The sequence below is a fragment of the Schistocerca gregaria genome, chromosome 1 (assembly GCF_023897955.1).
Source record: "Schistocerca gregaria isolate iqSchGreg1 chromosome 1, iqSchGreg1.2, whole genome shotgun sequence".
NCBI lineage: Eukaryota > Metazoa > Arthropoda > Insecta > Orthoptera > Acrididae > Schistocerca > Schistocerca gregaria.
In genome coordinates, this window is record NC_064920.1 from 324,506,612 (window position 1) to 324,526,656 (window position 20,045).

Consider the following 20,045-nt stretch of genomic DNA (forward strand, 5'->3'; position numbering starts at 1 on the left):
TCCAACGAGCGGTTGTATATGATTGTCAAAAACTGAGATGTTACATCAGCTTACTCTGAAAGGAATCTAAGTGGTGTACAACCTGGACCAGAAGACTTGATTTTATTGATTTCAGTTGCTTTGCTACCCCGAATACGTGTATTTTTAAGTTACTCATCTTCGCTGCAGTTCTTGTTTCGAATACTGAAATTTTTACCTCTTCTCATTTGGTGAAGGAGTTTCGTAAAATCGTATTTAGTAACTCAGATTTAGTGACACTGTCATTGGTAACATTACCATCGCATAAGTAAAGTGAAATTTGGAAGTTACGAAAGTTATGAATGTTACTGAGAGAAGTGAAACTTTTAGCGTGGGTCATGGTCGCGACCGGAAAACTCAGTCGGTAGGCAACTGATCGTGAAATGCAGTTTCAGGGTCAAGTCTCGGTTCTTTTAAGCTATCAGTAAGTTTTTCACCGCTAACTCTGGTGCTTAGTAAAACATTCATTCTGGAAAGATGGGATCACTTTTTAAAGTATTACAGTCTAAGTCGATTCTGTCCTCCACATCTGAATCTGTGTTGCTTTCAGACGAGACCGTAATTGCCAAGATTAAGGCCCGTCTTCGCTCCGTCATGAACAGACATATGAAGAAGCAGTTCGACGCCGTAGCCAGCGAGTTCTCGCTTAAAGAGTTGCTCCTTGATGACGAGCCCACCATCACCAGCTTCATGTAAGTAATCTGTCACTTAATCTGTAGTATATCAAACTGATCTGCAAATGAAGTGATTGTACATTTCCACATAATCGTCTCCCAATTAGACCGCCTGGACTACAATATTTTTTTAGACACACTCCTCTGACTGCATTCGTCCACTTTTAGCGGATCCTTTCCCTTCCGTAAGTAAATCTGGAATCATGGGACTGATGACCTTGCCAATTAGTTCATAACCCTCCTCAATTACTCAATCAATCAAGACATTTTCGTTTATTGACGAAAATGCTTTACAGAAAAGCAGGCACCCATACTAACAGTTCACTCCAAGACGACTCTTGGTGCGCTAGCTGACGGGAGTGGCTGTGTGGACAGATTTCGGAAGACGCACATGACTTCGGACGGATAATCATTTGTTTCCAGTAGCTCCGAGTGATAGATTTAGTACTGCGAGGACGCAGTGTCTTCATTTACCACATCAATAAATTTAAATCAAATCCAACAAGTTAAATATATCATTTTTATAATTATCTCCGTGAGTCACATCTGCTTTCGTTGACGCGTAAGAAGACGCAGCGAGCGCCGCCTCGTCTGCTGGCTACAGTTGACTGACCGAGTAAGTTGCTAGTTCATCAATCAGGTTCATTCGATTTTTATTGATTCGCTACTCAGCCAACGGAAGAGAACCTTCTCAGGGTGAATGATTAATAATATAATTCTAAAGGTCTGTGCTTAGGAGAACAAATGAAGAATTTCGCTATTTTAAAATAAACTGTATTGTTTTTTCGGCTTCAGAATAGCAGTTCTTGATACGACAAATTCAGAGATAAAATTATGTCACACGACTGCCAAGAAATTACCGAATACGAGTGCATTTGGTTATTTTGTTGTTACCGACATTAGCTTAATAGCACTCGATCAGGAAGTCTGTACTACTGATAAATGAAAATATGTTCAACGCGACGGAAGGTACATGATCTGTTGATAGCAATTTCTGTAGGATTTGAAGGAAGTGCTGTGGAAAGAAAGGATAAGCCCTTTCTACTCTAGAGTATGCCGTTTACTGAGTATCTGTCAGATTCATCAGAGTGTGCGCAAAGCTTTATCGAGCGTTATCGACAGGAACAGAACTATACTTTTCTATACACATTACGAGGTGTCTCAACCAACACTATCTGCTGTGAATAGCGGAGATTAATAGGGAAACGCTACAGTAGGAAGGAAGGGATATTCATTTGAAAGAAACGGAGATTATTTTTAAAAGTCACGGCGGCGATGGTACTATTTTGGAAGCACTATCATATCGGAATGCGAAAGAAAATGACGGAAATTGCACTTGCCTGTTTCAAAGAAACCACTCTCATTTCTGCCTTAGCTGAGATAGGGAAACTACTGAAAACCTAAATCAGGGTGCGGGATTTCATAAATGGACAAACGCTGAACCGCTACCCTCCCGAAGACGCCACTTTCTCAATCGCTGAATTCGAGAAGTCGTTGAGTTCCCCTCCTGAAAGATGCAGATCATAGGTCATCCATTTAGTGGATGTTCCTCTTTTCTTGGCCCTGTAATAGGTTCCGCTTATTCACTGCTTGCCCCTCATATCACCTTCCTGCTGCACAGTTGAGTGCCGATCACACATGATCCTGTTCTAGTAAGCAACACAGCTGAAACTAGAGCTGCGAAGAGAACTATAGGCTTTCCAAAATAGTTTGATTCGATACCACATCGTATACAGATACTCTAAATGCATTTCACAAATACCTCAGTAAGTATTGTATTTTAACAAGTAATACCTTTTTCTGAACTGCATGTTTAACCACTTTCTGCCCTTGCGAGTGTGTGTGTGTGTGTGTGTGTGTGTGTGTGTGTGAGAGAGAGAGAGAGAGAGAGAGAGAGAGAGAGAGAGAGAGAGTGTGTGTGTGTGTGCGTGTTTGCCATATATTACTTGTTCTTACCTTCTACAAATTTCAAATTTTCCCTCTAGTGCTGCTTCCAGCTGTTCTCGGACAACTTGCCAGGTACTTAATAAACATGGCCCCTTTTGCATAGTTTTTTTCTATAAATACCTTCGCCCCACTGTCCTATGAAATGTCTCTTTATTTCAGACTTAGTGTCCATTTTGAAGCATAATATGTGAGATATTTTCAGTGGCTTCGTGATATAAATTAAACTCACTAGAGCTCCACGAAAGACAAATTATTACTTCATATTAAGGTTATATTTTTGTGTAAAGATTATGTTTTATAACGCTGAAGTGACTGTTTTGAGCCAGCCAGTGTGGCCGAGAAATTCCAGGCGCTTCAGTCCGGAACCGCGCGACCGCTACGGTCGCTGGTTCGAATCCTACCTCGGACATGGATGTGTGTGATTTCCTTAGGTTAGTTAGGTTTAACTAGTTCTAAGTTCTAGGGGACTGATGATCTCAGATGTTAAGTCCCATAGTGCTCAGAGCCAATTTTTTTAATGTTTGATGAGAACGAGTAGGGTGATTCATAATGTTACGGGATGCGTAACCCATCACGGACGTCCTAGATAAGTTATAAGAGAGAATATGATGGGTAGGAGTATCCAGATGTTGGAAACAGAAAGATTATGTAAGGTAATAAAGTTAGGTAGGAACTTCGCTATCGCCAACGGTTGCGCCTGTCATCAGAGTAAATTTTGTTTGTGGCGGGTGCCGTGTAGTGTTCTTGTTGTTTGATGACACGTACAGTATTGAATCTTAAGATTATTTTTATCTTCATGGTCACTCCCTACTTACGAAAATACATATGAATGGGCTATTTCCGGGTTGTGGTATTTATGTTTCTAAATATGGCGCTGATAGAAATATGCGACTTTTAATCGAAATTTATTAGAACCTAATGTAACCTCTCCAATAAAATGTTCAATTATTGTTAACAGTTTCAGTGCTTTCTACTTCGGTTCCAAGATTTTTATATTTCCAGCATTATGTGGGACCTACTATTTACTTGGAGAGAACGCTTCAGCACTTGATAACTAGCTATATTACGTTATGACTCTCCGTAATTTTTATTTGAGCCGCTTAACTGTCGGGTTTGTCTGAGGGTCTTTGAGAATCACCTGACCCCCTGATCTCGGAACAAACCGTAAGAAAATGCACTCCGATAGTCAAGACCACAGGACGGCAACGATTTTGTACTATCAGGTCCCATTGTCAAAACCAATCTTATGGCTCTCACACGCAGCTTTTAAGGTACTGAGTAAGGAATAACAAATTAACAACTTTTTTGTTTTGGTCAAATAAACATACCAGATATTTAAAGCATAATTTATAAGAAGGAAAAAAAAGACAGTATAAATAGCCTTTCTGGCAAAGAGATGATTTACATGTACGGGTCAATATAACTTCACTTTAAAGAAGAAAACGGCTCAAGGTAAAGATGTGGAGAGAAAATTTGTTGCCATTGTGCTGTATATCGGTATGCTAGGGCATAAAAAAATGGTTCTAATAACTCTGAGCACTATGAGACTAAACATATGTGGTCATCAGTCCCCTAGAACTTAGAACTACTTAAACCTAACTAACCTAAGGACATCACACACACCCTTGCCCGAGGCAGGATTCGAACCTGCGACCGTAGCAGTCCCGCGGTTCCGGGCTGCAGCGCCAGAACCGCACGGCTACCGGAGCCGGCTGCTAGGGCATAATTATGTTAATATTTATCTGGTGTTACCAAAGCCCTATGTGCCCAAGAAAAGTTTATGGAGACCGGTTGTCTACGCTATTAAATTATCAACTATTTACGCAACTACACTGTTGTATTTGGAGTCACGGAAGGATCTGTTTTCTATGACAGGTTGCACTCGCGGGCCATGACGGCCAACGTCAACGAATACGTCGACGCGTTAATAGCAGAGATCACCAAGCAGCTGACGAACGCCAACTTGCGTACCATCAACGTACCCGCTGAATTGCACGCGTCCTTCTCCAAGGTGGTGAGTAATGATCACTCTACTATGGAACAAAAGTCAGGGGTTGGCAACGGCACATAGCAGATATAAGACACATAGTTAAGTCAGCAGATTGAGAGTGTCTGCTTATACGGTAGATGTTTCAGTCGAGATGATTTCAGCTGAGGGCCTTCAAACAGCTATTGCCATTACTGTCGTAAAAGCACAGCTTAGAAAAATCTCACAGCTGCAACAGTATAGGAGAACCAAACAAATGCGATATGTGACACCAATGAGTCAAACAGAGACATACACAGGCCTATTTTAAAACAGAAACTTTACGTGCGAGCAGTCCCTCGGGCATGGGTGTCTGTATTATCCTTAGCGCAAGTTAGTTTAAGTTAGAGTAAGTAGTGTGTAAGTTTAGGAACCGTTGACCTCAGTAGATTGGTCCCATAGAACTTACGACAAATTTCCAATTTTACGTGCGAAACTGGAGAAGAATGAGGTAAACCTAATAAACAGAATGTGCAGCAATAAGTTTAAAAATAAAACCTTTCATTTCCGTTTATTAGTACATTCACTCGTATTTTTGCATATTTCATTTGATACAAATGGGCTCCTAAGGAACTTCGTTTTATGACATAGAGAAAAGTTCCAAAGATTTTAATGAGACTAGTTGCCATATGGGATTCTCTGTCTTCTTAGGCTACAGGATAGCTTTGTATAAGCTGGCACTGCGTGGCAAATGTTTTTTCTACCAGAAAATATATTTTTCTACAGTACAATTTCTTATGCTACTAGATCAGATTGATACTATACGTCCATCATAGATTCAGCGTGGTTTCGTGTTGGGTACTACAGCCGAGCGGTTGGCCTCAGAGAGAGGACGTAACTCATTTTACAATTCTGGTCCGCTGGCCTGTTGCAGACCGCAACGCCATTGTAAGATGGGATGGAAACTATAACATATCTCGCTCCATGATGAAGAAGAAAAAATCTGGTACCGTCAACACAGCCGAAAACGTGGAGCGAGTTGAGACGTCTGATACAGAGAGCACTAAACAGTAGACTTCGGCACTAATGAGCCAATAGTGCCAAGGATTATGCACGAAGGTCTTCATTATCACCGTCCCACGATTCATATATGTCAGTAACTTAATTAAGGTGATTACGAATAGTTTCGCGCCTCTTGTTTAACCATGGTCAATAATCTTCATTGTTCATCTCGTTCCCCTGATCTCAGCTTATTTTTCTTCTTTTTAGGGATATATCAAGTTCAGAATTTATCTGAACAAACGACACTACCCTGTAGATCATAAGACGGCAGTCCAGAAGGAAATCGTTTGCACTCCACGCCAGTCTTAAATGGCGCTACTAGGAGTTTTCAGGACCGGCTACAATAATTAATAAACTTAAGTAACCAACAACGGAGCGACGTAATCTTAAGAGCACAAATGAAGCAATGAAATTCCGAACTTAACTATGTATTACCAGAAATAAAAATATTTTTGGAGGAAAAATGGCTATGTAAATCTAATTGGAATGCCGTATGACCCCCGTGACAGACCTAGCATTATGGGTTTAAGGAACTTGACCACTGATTGTACAAGTTTCCTTTGCCTTTAATTTCGCGGGATGCAAAAAAATTTTATACTTTTATAACATTGTCGACTGGCAGGTCTCCAGATAAGGAACAGGTGTAGTTGTAATAGTTATTTTTATTCGCACCTTTGTGGGATCTTTGCTTCAGACACCTGTCATATTCTGTTTTAATCTATCTCCGTCGCACCTGTGAATACGTGCTGGGTGAACTGCTTGTCTTATTGTTGCCAATAAGAAAGAGACACGAGCGCCGCTTCTCGGCAAACATCGACGGGCCCCTGATCTTAAAGTTCTGACAGACAGAACCCAATCAATACCTCGACGCCTTAACACCATAAGAGACTGGTCACAGTTTAGGATTTTACTAAGGGTGCTGGTGCCACTACATCATGTTCCCTTTATAACTTAATACAGATCACGGACATTTCTTTCTCCATTAATGAGCCCGTTAACGGAGGAGGGGCTGATACCTGGCTCAACGAATAAGTATGAGAAGGCGCTGAGCTCCTGCCTCGAACCAGCTGAACAATAGTGGATTGCACATGACCGTTTGGTACAATACACCACATCTACTAGCACAGCCGGGAAGACCACGATCTGCAGCAGTTCTGCATAGTAAATGTTGTGAGTGACTGATGAATGTGTAAAACGAAAACCCAGAATATCCTCCAGGACAGTCATTTCATTATTTGTTAGTGCAGCAGGGGTGAAACCGTAAATTGTTGAAAACCACGTCAGTATTCACCAGGCAGTATCTGCCTGAAGGTCTTAGCAGTGTGTAATATTACACCAGATTTTCTGGATCTGGAGTAGTGCTACTTTTGGTTGTTTCCAGATCCTGTGGATCACGTGGCATGGCTCTTTCACCGCTACGGGAGCCTGGGCTAAGGATCTCGCCACCATCCGGAGGACGGGTGACATGAGCATCGTATACGACAAAGGTGTCCTCACAGTCTTCGGTGCCCTTGGACTTGGAAACTTACAGGTATCAATGAAACTAACCATTTTCTTACAACAGAAAGTGAAGTTCATGCGATAATGTCTCATCTTCTTAAAATTGCTTGCAGTTGTCATAAGACCGACTTAATCGTGTATGTTTCGAGAGATTCATCACAATTGGCTGCATTAGAACAAATTATTGATCTGTTACTGGTTTCGCTCACTGACCAACATCAGATACGAAAAATTGGCTACTGCAAGCCACAAGGCAGTCAGGATGAATCGTGCCTTAACTGTCAGTTGTATGAGTAATAGTACAGAAGAGCAATGTTTTTGACACATCAACAACCTTCCACATGCACACTCAAAGGGCAATTCGTCATGACTAGTCAGGACATAGCATGAGTAGGCAAAGCACTTCCAACCTCAAAGACAACACTTATGAACTTTACAGTTAATGCGATTGTATGGTTTAACGTGATTGACGTTTGGCTTGCAGTAGCCAACTTTTCGTGCCAGATGATGGTCAGCAGCCGAAAGAGGTAGCAAATTAATAAATTGTTGTAATACAGTCAAGTGTCATAATTTTTCTGAAACATAAACTGACAGTTGCCTCAAGAAAACATTTCAGTTGTGGAAGTTTGAATCCTAACAACATGCACATGAGATGAAAACTACTACATCGTTAACCAAATTGCGTAGGCCGGCAGACCATTTAATGAAACACAGTAACTCGGTGCGAATAGACCTCCCGCTCATTTTTGTACAGTTTTTACAAAAGAAAATTTTAAAGTTGCAGGAATCACTGAATGGAATGAACAATTTAATGAATTCGCATTACTGAGTGAGAGTAAACTGAAGAAAGACTAGAGTAGTGAGGAGTAGTAAAAGTGAAATCAGAGACAAATTTGACTTTGAAATTAGGAACCACGAATTAGACAAAATAAAGAAATTCCGCAGTCTTAGAAGCAAAGTAAGCAATAACGGAGTAGGATATAAAGTGCAGACTAGCATAGACAAAAAGGGCAATGCTGACCAATAGAAGTCCTCTAGTATCAAAAATTTGCCTTAAACTGAGGAATAATTTACTGAGAATGCACGTCTACCGCATATCATTGTATGAAAGTGAATCACGGACTGTGGGTAAACGGGGAAAAAAGTGAATGGAAGCGTTTGAGATGTGATGACGCAGAAAGATGTAAGAAATCTGGTGGATTGATGAGAAATGAGGTTTTCTGTAGAATCGACGAAGAGAAGAACACGAGAAAAACATTCACAAGGAGGAATTACTTGACAACAGGACGAATATGAATACATCGACGAATAATTTCCATGGATCTTGATGTAGCCGTAGAGCGTAAAAAGTGCAGGGGAAGACAGAAACTGGAATAAATCCGACCAATAATTCAGGACGTTGGATGCAAGTAATTTTTTAAGATGAGGATGTTGTCACAGTAGAGCAATTAATGGAGGTCTGCATGAAACCAGTAAAAATGAAAAATGGAACAGCTGATACAGGAGGCAGCTGCAAGTGTCATGTCTGTCAAGAGAGGATTATGTATAAAGGCGAACAACTATCAATAAGAGATAAACAAGGAGCAGCTAGGAATACACTCTGTTCACAAGAATTTGTCCCTGCCACATGGCTACCACATTTGTTTGGCTGTTTCTGTTCTTGAAGAAAACGCATGATACCTTTCTGAAAGCTCTTGCGAATGAGGTCAATCGGTAGGTATCATCGTGTGAATTCCATGGTGACTCACGTGCATAGCAGACTTTCATTTTAAAATCAGATTAATTCTTAGAACATACAAAAATTGACGTTAGCTATGGCTCATTTACTGACACTTGGGTTTACAGCAAATGTCATGGTTGTATACTTCTTGATGCACCAATTGCAAGACTGACTATAGCAGTGAATTAAATGTTCTCTATTTTTATTTTTTGATTTACGTGTCTAGTTCCGTAGGAAAAAATTGAAAAGCATATCTCCAAGGTCATGAAACGTGTTAGTACATGCAAGTACAACATAAAAGTAATAACAGACAAAATAAAATGTTTATAAAACCAAAGAAAGACAAGTCCTAAGTTTATGTGAACGCAGTCAACAATTTAGCGCAGGAATCAACTTAATTTTTCAAGGAACTCCTCGACAGAATAGAAGGAATGACCGTAGAGGAAACTATTCCGCTTAGTTTTGAAAGTGCGTAGATTACTGCTAAGTTTTTTTGAATTCTTGTGGTAGCTTATTGAAAATGGATGCTCCATTATACTGCACACCGTTTTGTACAAGAGTCAAGGAAGTGCGATCGAAATGCAGATTACATTTCTGCCTAGTATTAACTGAGTGCTCGGGAATAAGCTGATATTGTTAACAATAAATTACAGTGAAGAATATTTATATTGAGAGGCCAGTGTTAAAATACCCAGATAGTGAACAGGGGTCGACAAAAGGTTCGTGAACTTACACCACTTACTCTCCGAACTGTCCGTGTCTGAGCCAAAAATATTCTTTGACAATGGGAAGAGTTACCCCAAAATACAATACCATATGTCATAAGCGAATGAAAATAAGCCAAGTAGACTGCTTTTCGTGTCGAATTATCACTTACTTCAAACATCGTTCGAATAGTAAAAATAGCAGCATTAAGTCTTTGAACAAGATCCTGTACGTGGGCTTTCCGCGACACCTTACTATCTATCTGAACACCTATAAATTTGAAATGTTCAGTTTCACTAACCATATGCCCATTCTATGAATTTAAAAAGTCGAGTTTTGTTGAATATTGTGTTAGAAACTGTAAAACCTGGGTCTTATTGTGATTTAGAGCTATTTTCTACAAGCCCTGAATTTATGTCACGAACTGCGCTATTTGAAATAGTGCCAATATTGCACTCAACATCCTTTACTACCAAGCTAGTGTCACCAGCAAACATAAATATTTTAGGATCACCTGTACTACATGAGGGCGTATCATTTATATAGATAAGGAACAGAAGTTGCCCCAAACTGATCCCTGGGGCTTCCCCCTCCCCCCCCCCCCCCCCATTTGACTGTACCCTGCTCAGACCCCACATCACAGCCATTCTCAACACTATGGATAATTAAATTTGGCTGTCTGTAATTAAAATAAGAGTTTAACCAATTGTGAGCTGCTTCCCGTATTCCATTATTATCCAATTTCTGGAGCAATATTTTGTGATCAACACAATCAAATGCCTCAGGTACATCAAAGAAGATGCCTAGCGTTCGAATCCGTTTGTATAACCCATCCAGTGCCTCACAGAGAAAAGAGAATACAGCGTTTTTAGTTGTTAAGCCACTTCTAAAACCAAATTGTACATTTGACAGCAAATAATGTTAAATATAATAATAAATTATCCTTACATACACAGCCTCCTCAATAACTTTAGCAAACACTGATGGCAAGAAATAGGTCTAAAATTGTCTCCATTATCCCTTTCTCCTGTTACATAAAGCTGCTTTACTACTGAATCAGTCAGGAAACTGACCTTTCTTGAAGGAAAAATTAAAAATATGGCTCAGTACAGGGCTAACAAGTGCAGTACTTTAATATTCTGCTATATCCAAGAGAGGTCTTAGCCTTCAGTGGTTTGATTATTGGCTTAATCTCCCCCTTGTCAGTATTACAGAGGAGTATTTCAGATATCAATCTGGGAAATGCGTTTTCCAAGAGGACCATACGATTCCCTATGGAAACTAATTTTTTATTTAATTCACCCATAATACGCAGAAAGTGACTGTTAAAACTGTACATATATCTGACTTATCAGATACTGTTTGTAATGGACTACTTCTAACGTTTTGATATAATTCGCACTTGGTTCTACATGATATCCTTATTCCACTTGTCATCCACCCAGGCTGCCTTTTATTACTAGCACCCTGTTTAGAGCGATCTAATGGAAAGCAACTTTCAAAGAGCATGAGAAATGTGTTAAGGAAAGCATTATATTTGTCATCTATGTTATGGTCACTATAAACATTCTGCCACTCTTGTTCCTTAACGAGTTTGAAGAAACCCTCTATTGCCGTTAGATTAGCTTTCCTACATAGTTTGTAATTATAGATAATACTTTTGAGTACCAAAACCATTTAGTGCTGAAATTTGTCCATCATAACCTGAAAGGCCGTTCACCCTTTTACTAACAGAATGTCTGTTTAGTAATAAAGAATGAATAAAAATATTGTCTGTGGCTTTGCTACTGTTCCCCTGCACCCTAGGCCGGCCGTGGTGGCCGAGCGGTTCTAGGCGATTCAGTGCGGAACTACGCGACTGCTACGGTCGCGTGTTCGAATCGTGCCTCGGGCATGGATGTGTGTGATGTCCTTAGGTTACTTAGGTTCTAAGTTCTAGGGGACTGATGATCTCCGAGTGCTCACAGCAATTTAAACCATTAGAACCCCTGCACCCTAGTTGAAAAAAAAAACACTCTGCATCGGATCGTATGAATTTAGGAGATCTTCCAACATCCTTTTTCTTGCACAATCACACACAAAATTAATATTGACGTCGCCACTTGTAATTAAATTTTAATACTTCTTGTAAAGTGAACCAAGAACCATCGCTAACTTGAATAGAAATGTACAGAACTCAAAGTTAGAGGACCTGTAGACAACAATAATTAGAAGTTTAGTTTCACTGAATTCAACTGCCCCTGCACAACATTCAAATATCTGTTCAGTGCACTGTTGTGATAGCTATATGGACTCAAATGGTATATTGTTTTTTATGTACATACCCACTCCCCCAACCCGCAAGGAACGCCTTGAAAAACAGCCAGCTAACCTGTATCCTGGTAAAGGAATCCTCTCAAATGTAAAATTATGTTAGTGGTGCTGCGATACGCCAATAATGTCAGAGTCAACATCTATAAGCAGTTCACAAACTTTATCTCTAAAACCTCTAATATTTTGATGAAATATTGCTAATTCCTTCACTATTTGGGTATCTGACCGCCTCTGAAGGTGATTCCTTTGTTAGAGGGAGCAGGGATACCTATCAGATGACTTCAATCTAAAAGAGGTATAGCTCTAACGCCAACTACTACAGGAATTTTCTCATGGGTGATCCCACCACCACCCGCTACACTGCCGGCCTCCCCTTCCCATACTTACTAACGTGCAGGCCGTGCCCTGTGAAACCCGATCTATTGATAGACTTAACTGGCACCACTGCAATGTGAGCCATGCCCTCCACCATCAGTTCCTTCTCCAGACCCACGTGAACACTTCCAATAGCAGCATGAAGACGAGGGAAATCATGACGCTGAAATAGACCGAAGTGCACTTTAGTGCCACCGGTTTAAGAAGCTGTCTCTACCAGGTCACCATCTACATCATACTCCCCGGCCCAGCTCCACCCAAAATTACTACGTGATCCTCTTTCATAAAGTTCGTGCACAACTCCCTTACCTTAACAGTCACCTGAGTCAAAGCTGCACTAGGCTTCACAATGCTGGTGACCTGGTACTCACTCCCGAACACTTCCTGCAACTGCTGGCCCACACCATTGTCATGCGAGCTACCTAGCAGAAGAACCTTTTTTTTCTGTTACAATTTGCAGCTGTCTTAGGCTCCAGACCTTCTGAGGACTGCTGCATGTTTCCTTTACCTACAGCTAGAAGAGGCTCCTCTACACGCTGACAGTTGGTCAGATCTACTGGTTACACGCAAAGTAAAACGGTCTAAATATCTCCTCTTCCTTGCTGCCTTCTTACGAACTGCCAGTTACCATTTCTCAGCACCCTTCAACCTCTTCATCGCATCTAGTTCCTACTTTGCGTCTTATGACTGCTCATGAAGGGCATAGATCTTATGCTCCTGCTGCTCTATCAACTTATTTCTTCTACAAATTCTGCATTTCCAGGAGAGGATCTCTCCAGAATGCCCATCGGCTTCCCCACTGCATTCTTCCCAATTAAAATACTTTGAATAAATCTCACACCGTAACCTACTACTCAAGAAATTACGACAAAGCTCACACTTCTTACTAACGGTAAAATTTTAACAGTTACTGAAAAAACAAAACGTCTACGCTACCTAAGTTTAACTGCAACAGTAGAACTTTTTAAAGAACTAACAACAGTGATTTCGAATTTCGCTCTCTACTAACAAAGCAACTACTTTTATTAATACAACTAGACCACAGCCAATACCAATACCACAATAGCTTCACACAACTTATTATCTAAAATCAAAAGTTCAGGCGACGACTGGAACACTCAACGAAATTAAACATAGAGAACGAAAGTTTTACTGAAATACAATAAAAAACACCAGCTGAAAACAATCGTACTAAATTTAATAAACGACTTCAACGCGCAACCAGCTCTAAACAACACTGTGGGCGAAATTTTTCGAAAGTTTATTAAATCGTTATTTAGCCATAAACAGAGGGAGATACCGTTGAAAACTACTAAATTTAACAACTGAATAACAGCACACAAACAACTTTGCCAGTACTTAGTTTCAAATCGGCTACAGCTGCAACGGCTCAGAGCGAAATGTAAACACACTGCTGAAACTTCGGTGAACTACGTAAGCGCATTCACTAATAACAGACCTTTGAATCAATAACACAAAAATAAAGATTAAGACGAATGGAATCCGCTAATAAGTTACTTTTACAGCAGATATTTACATAAATTATCTTTAAAATAAGTATCTGAAGTCTAAAACTTTATAAAATATTGGTGAGCGATTCGAACAGCAGTACAGCACGCTTGATGTGACACTGAAGATCTGCAGAGACGGGCTTACTGTATATCATGCAATTCAGGAAATGTATTACAATTGCTACCCACCGACGGAAGTTAACGCTGTGAAGTATATTCTTCCTCCAGTTTCCCAAATAGCTTGCCACTTGAGGTAATAAAAGCTACCAGAGGAGTATTCGCCCCGACTCTTCCACGAACACTCCCTCAGTCTGCAGTAATCGCAGGTTATGGTAAGGTGCGTTTTGAAATGAGGCCCACTCGATTCGAGAACATAAGGACCACTTGAGAGGGAGCAGTGAATCCGGCTTTGAAAGTCAACATTACGTCCAGGAGAGCACTGCGCAAATATGTGCTTCTCCAATATCGCCGACCGAAGACTGGCGAAGCAAAGAAAGACGCAGTAATCGATTGTTATACCACTGACAGTAACGTTTTATCGCGAAGGAGCTTTATTATGCGTTGAAAAAAAGGCGTCTACATGTCAACATCATCTTATTGCTTCTGAATAGCGTATTCAAGTATTACCCTAGTGTAGAATACTGTGGAGAGGTGGCAGGGAAAGTCATGGAGGAGTATGGACATCGTATGAACGCCATACGTATTCAGAAATCATACTTGCTCTCTTCCCATACTGTAACCGGAAGTAAAGAGGATCATAGTATTTGAAACGAGGAACTACAGAAGACGATAAGTGAACACAAGAAATGAGACTGTGCTCCACAAAATCGGCGGGGATAGTAACATGTGTCAAATCTAGGGGAGGACAGACAGCGAAAACACTTGTAGCTATACGGCCCCCACTGTGTGACAGCCTAAACTACAGCTCGCCGTTGTAACACGATCCCTTTCTCTGGTATCCACGTTTTCAACAGGAAGGGAGAAGAGCTTGGTGAAAGAAAACTTTCAATAGTGAACTATGGTTCAAATGGCTCTTAGCACTATGGGACTTAACTTCTGAGGTCATAAGTCCCCTAGAATTAGAACTACTTAAACCTAACTAACCTAAGGACATCACACACATCCATTCCCGAGGCAGGATTGGAACCTGCGATCAGAACCGCTCGGCCACATTGGCCGGCTCAATAGTGAACTGCTTGTATGACATCGTCTATTATGCTCTCACCTCCAGATTGATTTTGGAGTTGTTCAGTAGCATTGCTGATACCGGTATGTTGCAGATGATGTGCTGGAGTTCCTGTCTACATATCGCAAAATATGGAAAGGGAGAAAGGCAGGAAGGACAGTTAGGGTCTAACGACCCTTTGTCGGCGGGGCTTTAGAGCCCAAGAGCTAGTTCGGGTTGCTGGAAAAGGCCGAGTGCTTTCCAAAGGAAGTATTGTTATATGCTGTACAGTCACGTAAATGTGACTGCCGCCGATGTTCGATGTCACTGTTCAATAACTATAAACAGACAACAGGTGGCAGCATTAACAGTGGAGGATACAGAAAACATGTGTGGAGGGGGGGGGGGGGGGGGTACGTGGAAAACCCGGCATTCGTTGTTATAATGCGGATGCGGATCGATTTGCCTGACGTCCGAAAGGAAACGATCATCGGCTTTCAGTACAAGGATGGACACGTTTCCGAAACGGCCACGTTTATAAACTGTTCGCGTACCGCGGTGGTTGAAGTTCACTGTCGAAGGCAAAATTGCGCTAAACAACACCAACGCCGAGACAGCTGTGAAGCAGCACTGGCCATGAATAACAGGGCTCAACGACAGGGGAAAAGATGTGTGCGGGCGCGTTGACGTGCAACTGTTGATCAACTGATTAGCCAGATGCGCCAAGGGGCCACCTATAGTGACTCATTAACGACAGTCCAACGAACATTGCTGAGTATCGGCCTCTACCGCAGGCGCCTGGAACATACAGCCACGTTGTTTGCTGTTCGTCATCAACAAAGGATGGAATTTGCAGACTTCTCCCGCAGCTGGGCGTCCACTGAGTGATGAATCTCGTTTAATGCTCCATCGGAGAGATGGCCGTTGGCGTTCACAGCTTGAGACATCATCTGAAAGCAGACACTTTGCAACAATCGTAGCAAGCGTCGAGGCCGGAGGGCAATCCCTGGGTGATCTCGCCGTTCTAAAAGGCACAACGGATCAGTGGCCATTGTGGTGTCAAGGGATTAGTGCATCCTAGAACATCAGCACATGTTTTAATTGTGTGTTACTGCATTTATGACATGCTGATGTCAGTAGCCACGTTTTGTTTCACGCAGCATTTCCATGTGACTTTCAGTGTTGTAACAAACACGTACCGCTAATAATTGTACAGGATCCGATGTTGACAGCGTAGATCTGCCGAAACCACACACAGTAAGAAACAGAGTTGCTAGCAATCTTACAACTTTCAGATCGCTCTCTAACCGACACAACCTGAAACATATATAAATAGTAAAAACAGTGATACAGATCACAAAAAAATCTTAATTCTACCAAAATAATATCCACAATCGATTAACTAAATGGAAATCGTATGAAAATGGGAGAGATAAAAAGTAGTGCTACTGAACACTGTTGCGATCACACTTCTGATATCATAAGTCATTTCCACCTGAATTACGTTCTTTTAACAATAAAATACAGAATAAATCAGTATTTCACAACGACAAATTTAAACAGTACAACACAATAAACTTTTATAAAACATTCAAACATAATTTAAAGAAGTACACACCACCAAGTTCACAGTTTATGGATCAAAAAACACAAAAGGCTGCTTACAAAAATAACGAGAACGACAGGGTGCTTCCAGAGTGCTTCGGAGAACTACACAACTGCCATTCACCAAAAAAGAATTTCATTTTGATAATTTAATCCAAATACGACCAGATTCAAAGTCAATAGCAATAGGGGAAATCAGAGAAATCATAAAACAACTTAAAAATAATAAAGCATCAGGATAAGACAATATAGTTGCTGAATTACGAAAACGCCCTAGAGACACAATTATTAAAAAATAAAGAAATAAATAAATATCAGAAACACTAGTTGTAAATTTGGACAACAAACATCTTACCATCAGAATTGCCTTATTATATCCACTGCATGAAAGAAGGAAAGAAAAGTGATCCTGACAGTTATAGAGTGATCTTCTTACCAGCAGCACATAAGATCTTGTCCATGGCACTTTTAAAGAGAGAGCTGAAGGAATACTCGACCCAAAATACTGAGAATATCGAGCAGGATTTAGGAAGGGAACATTTTTGGCAGAGCAAATACTAGATACACAGAACATAATATAAATGAATAAAATCAGAAACTTGAAATGCATGATGTGTTTTGTAGATTTTAATAATGCACGTGAATCAAAGGACAGAAATCGCGTGAAAAACAAATTTCATCACCGGTATCAATAACGCTCTTCCGAATTGTAAAATTCATAAAATGTTAAGACAAACTGTCTTAAATAAATAGGAGAATGAGTAACAAGCTACACAAAAGCAGAGAAAACCATAGAAAATAGAGTACTTAAGATGGAAAGGGCATTCCAAATGACACGCGCTCGTAGGTAGCTACCGCGGCTCGTAGACACCATCGCGGCTGTCGGGGGTCCCAGAACGAAGTTACGACACCTGAAGACGGGCGTCTAAGAGCCCGAAACCGGTCGTGTAGTAATAAAAGAAATTTTCAACTTCAGCGGTCTTTTTAACCTCTGGTATAATGCTCAGTTGCGGATGTTCCACCAACAGGACTGTTTTTAGATACAAAGAAGCAAAACCAAAGTCGATTTAACATATCCTCCAAAAACGTTATTCGAAGAAGTAAAATATTTCTCATCTATCAAAGTACTGGTGATTCAATGAAGAACTTTTGAATAATGCACCTTAGCCAACGACGTGAATAAGAAAATAAATCGAATGATTCTCTCAAGTATTCGTATCGGGGCACACTTGCATGCAGCCAATCAATCGCTGTCACTGAATATTAATATTTTACTCTTTTACAGTGTGACTATGTTAAAAATAAGACTGCTTTAATAGTTGCATAAGTGACAGTCAGGGTAGGCGAGCGTAATTTAAAAATGATTTTTAGTAGCGATATGGTTCCGACATTAATTAAGAGTTTTAAAAGCATTATTACTACTAATAGTCATCATTAAGTAAGTGATTGAGTAAGAACGAAAAACTGAGTAAATTTAAGTGATAGAAGTCATAAAGTAAGTGATTCAGTGAGGACGAAAAATTGAGTAAATTTAAGTAATGGAAAGTTTTGAAGATGTAAAAAGTAGTTCATTATATTGTAATATGCCAATCAAATGCTGGTTGTAAGTGAGTGATAAAGGCAAATACAGTTCTATATTGGTCATAGCTGTGTCCCCGTTCAAACTGTTTCGCCTTTGTTGAGACTCACATAATTCAGGCTGATCTCAGCGTCAGGAAGTCACTGGTGACAGGCGGTTCTCTGCTATAGCTATACTTTTTCAGCTCGAAAAGAATTTAATGCTATTCTAATACTTCAGAAAAGAGTGGTATCTCTGGCTATAAAAGAGTGACCTGACTTTTGGCAGGTGCTGCAACCCAGTGGGTGTTCTGTTGCAGGTTGGCTTCAACCATTACCACGCAGAGTTCATGGATATTGGGCCGAGCGGTACCGTGAGCGCCACGGTCGGCTCTAACTCTCTCTTCTTCAAGGTCAGCGTCGACATGAGGGAGCTCCAGCATGCTACTGCCACCATCGAGGAGCTTTACGTTGAATACATTGAGTAAGTTCCAAGAGCAGTGTGTTACACACTGTGTGCTTTCGTTATAGATGCTTTCATCAGCCGAGGAAAGGTAAAGATGTATAGTGGGACACGATTATCGATTACCATGTTTTTGTTCCGTGGGAACGGCGGTCCTCAACATTTCAATTAAACTAGGATGAGACAGCAGAGACTTCCTTAACCTCAGAGAAATATTGCAGTGCTAGAACAACTAACCCACTGACATTATCTCCACACAGTAGAAACATGTCAGATTTTATACCACTATTGTGCAATGGAGGTACTGAATAAGTTGGGCCTAAAACGTTTTCAGTAAACGTTTAGTGTGCAGTTCACGTTCTAACACTAGTAATTATCTGTGAACATGATATGTTGTATCTTGTCCATTGATGCACATACTGTGTTTACGATACTCCTCTAGATACCGAATAATTTCTTATTCGGTATCTAGCGTAGTGGCTTCCCCTGCGAAAAAAAAGCCTTGGACTGTCTCACCTTATGATACGTACATCGTCAGAGCAAAACAAATTTTACTGGAAACTGGAAATGTCAGAAACGTTGCAGGTTAAAACCCAAGTCGCTTGACAGGGGTCCCGCAATACTTCAGTGAGGATGTCTTCCTCTTTAGGACACCCATCTAGATTAACGGCTTCAAATATAGTGTGCTTTAATGATTTTCTGATGCATTTTTGAGAATCTCAGTATTATATCAAGTTTATCAAAAGACCGCGACGTAGTTCTGCTGTGTTAAGAAACTTTGTAGGTTAATGAGTTAGTAATTCTCTTTGATGGAGCTACAAATGGAAAGGTCAAAAGTATTAAGCTAATAACTGTGTTGACACCATCGTTATGGGAGAAGTGATTGCTCTGTTGCATTAATGGTTATCTGAGTGGCAGTACTCAGCCAAACTGAGAAATTTTATCAAAACTAGTTTATACAACATTTGAAAAACCAAAGGGAAATGCATTTTTTCTTCTTCGTATGTAATCACGGTTTCCTCACAAGTTCCTTCACATATCAGATGAGAACATCAGAAGTTTCAAACTTCGAAACTACTTCATCCAAAGATGGCCCTCCGCCCGCTAAAATAATATGTCGGGATGCGCAGATAGCAGCATCTCTTGAATATTGAATTCTGCACCAAATAAACTTTAGGAACTATGCTACAGACTTAGTACAACATTTACACTTCGTACATATTCTTAAACAATAGCAGCTGGACATTATTATCCCAACTTACGGTATTTATTGTCTTTAGTTGATTACTATTTATAATAAGCAGTTGTGAACTTCTGGAGAAAACTGTTATAAATGTGTTCTAGGTTCTCCTTAGTCTTCCAACAATGACCAACCTATAATTCTATCGCTTAACATGGACAGCAAAATTTGTCCTTGAAAGTACACAAACACAGTTCTGCACACGAAAATCTCTCCAGGTTTTG

The 20,045-nt window shown here is 40.4% G+C and overlaps 1 protein-coding gene across 1 annotated transcript in view; it reads left to right on the top strand.

Annotated features, from left to right (window-relative positions):
- LOC126284436 (uncharacterized) overlaps nt 1–20,045 on the top strand; it is a 51,544-nt gene that overhangs the window by 27,928 nt on the left and 3,571 nt on the right. The window contains exons 8-11 of the mRNA XM_049983769.1: nt 569–710; nt 4,515–4,653; nt 7,049–7,198; nt 18,439–18,602. Of these exons, the coding sequence (XP_049839726.1) occupies nt 569–710; nt 4,515–4,653; nt 7,049–7,198; nt 18,439–18,602 (595 nt within the window). The remainder of the gene's footprint in view (nt 1–568; nt 711–4,514; nt 4,654–7,048; nt 7,199–18,438; nt 18,603–20,045) is intronic.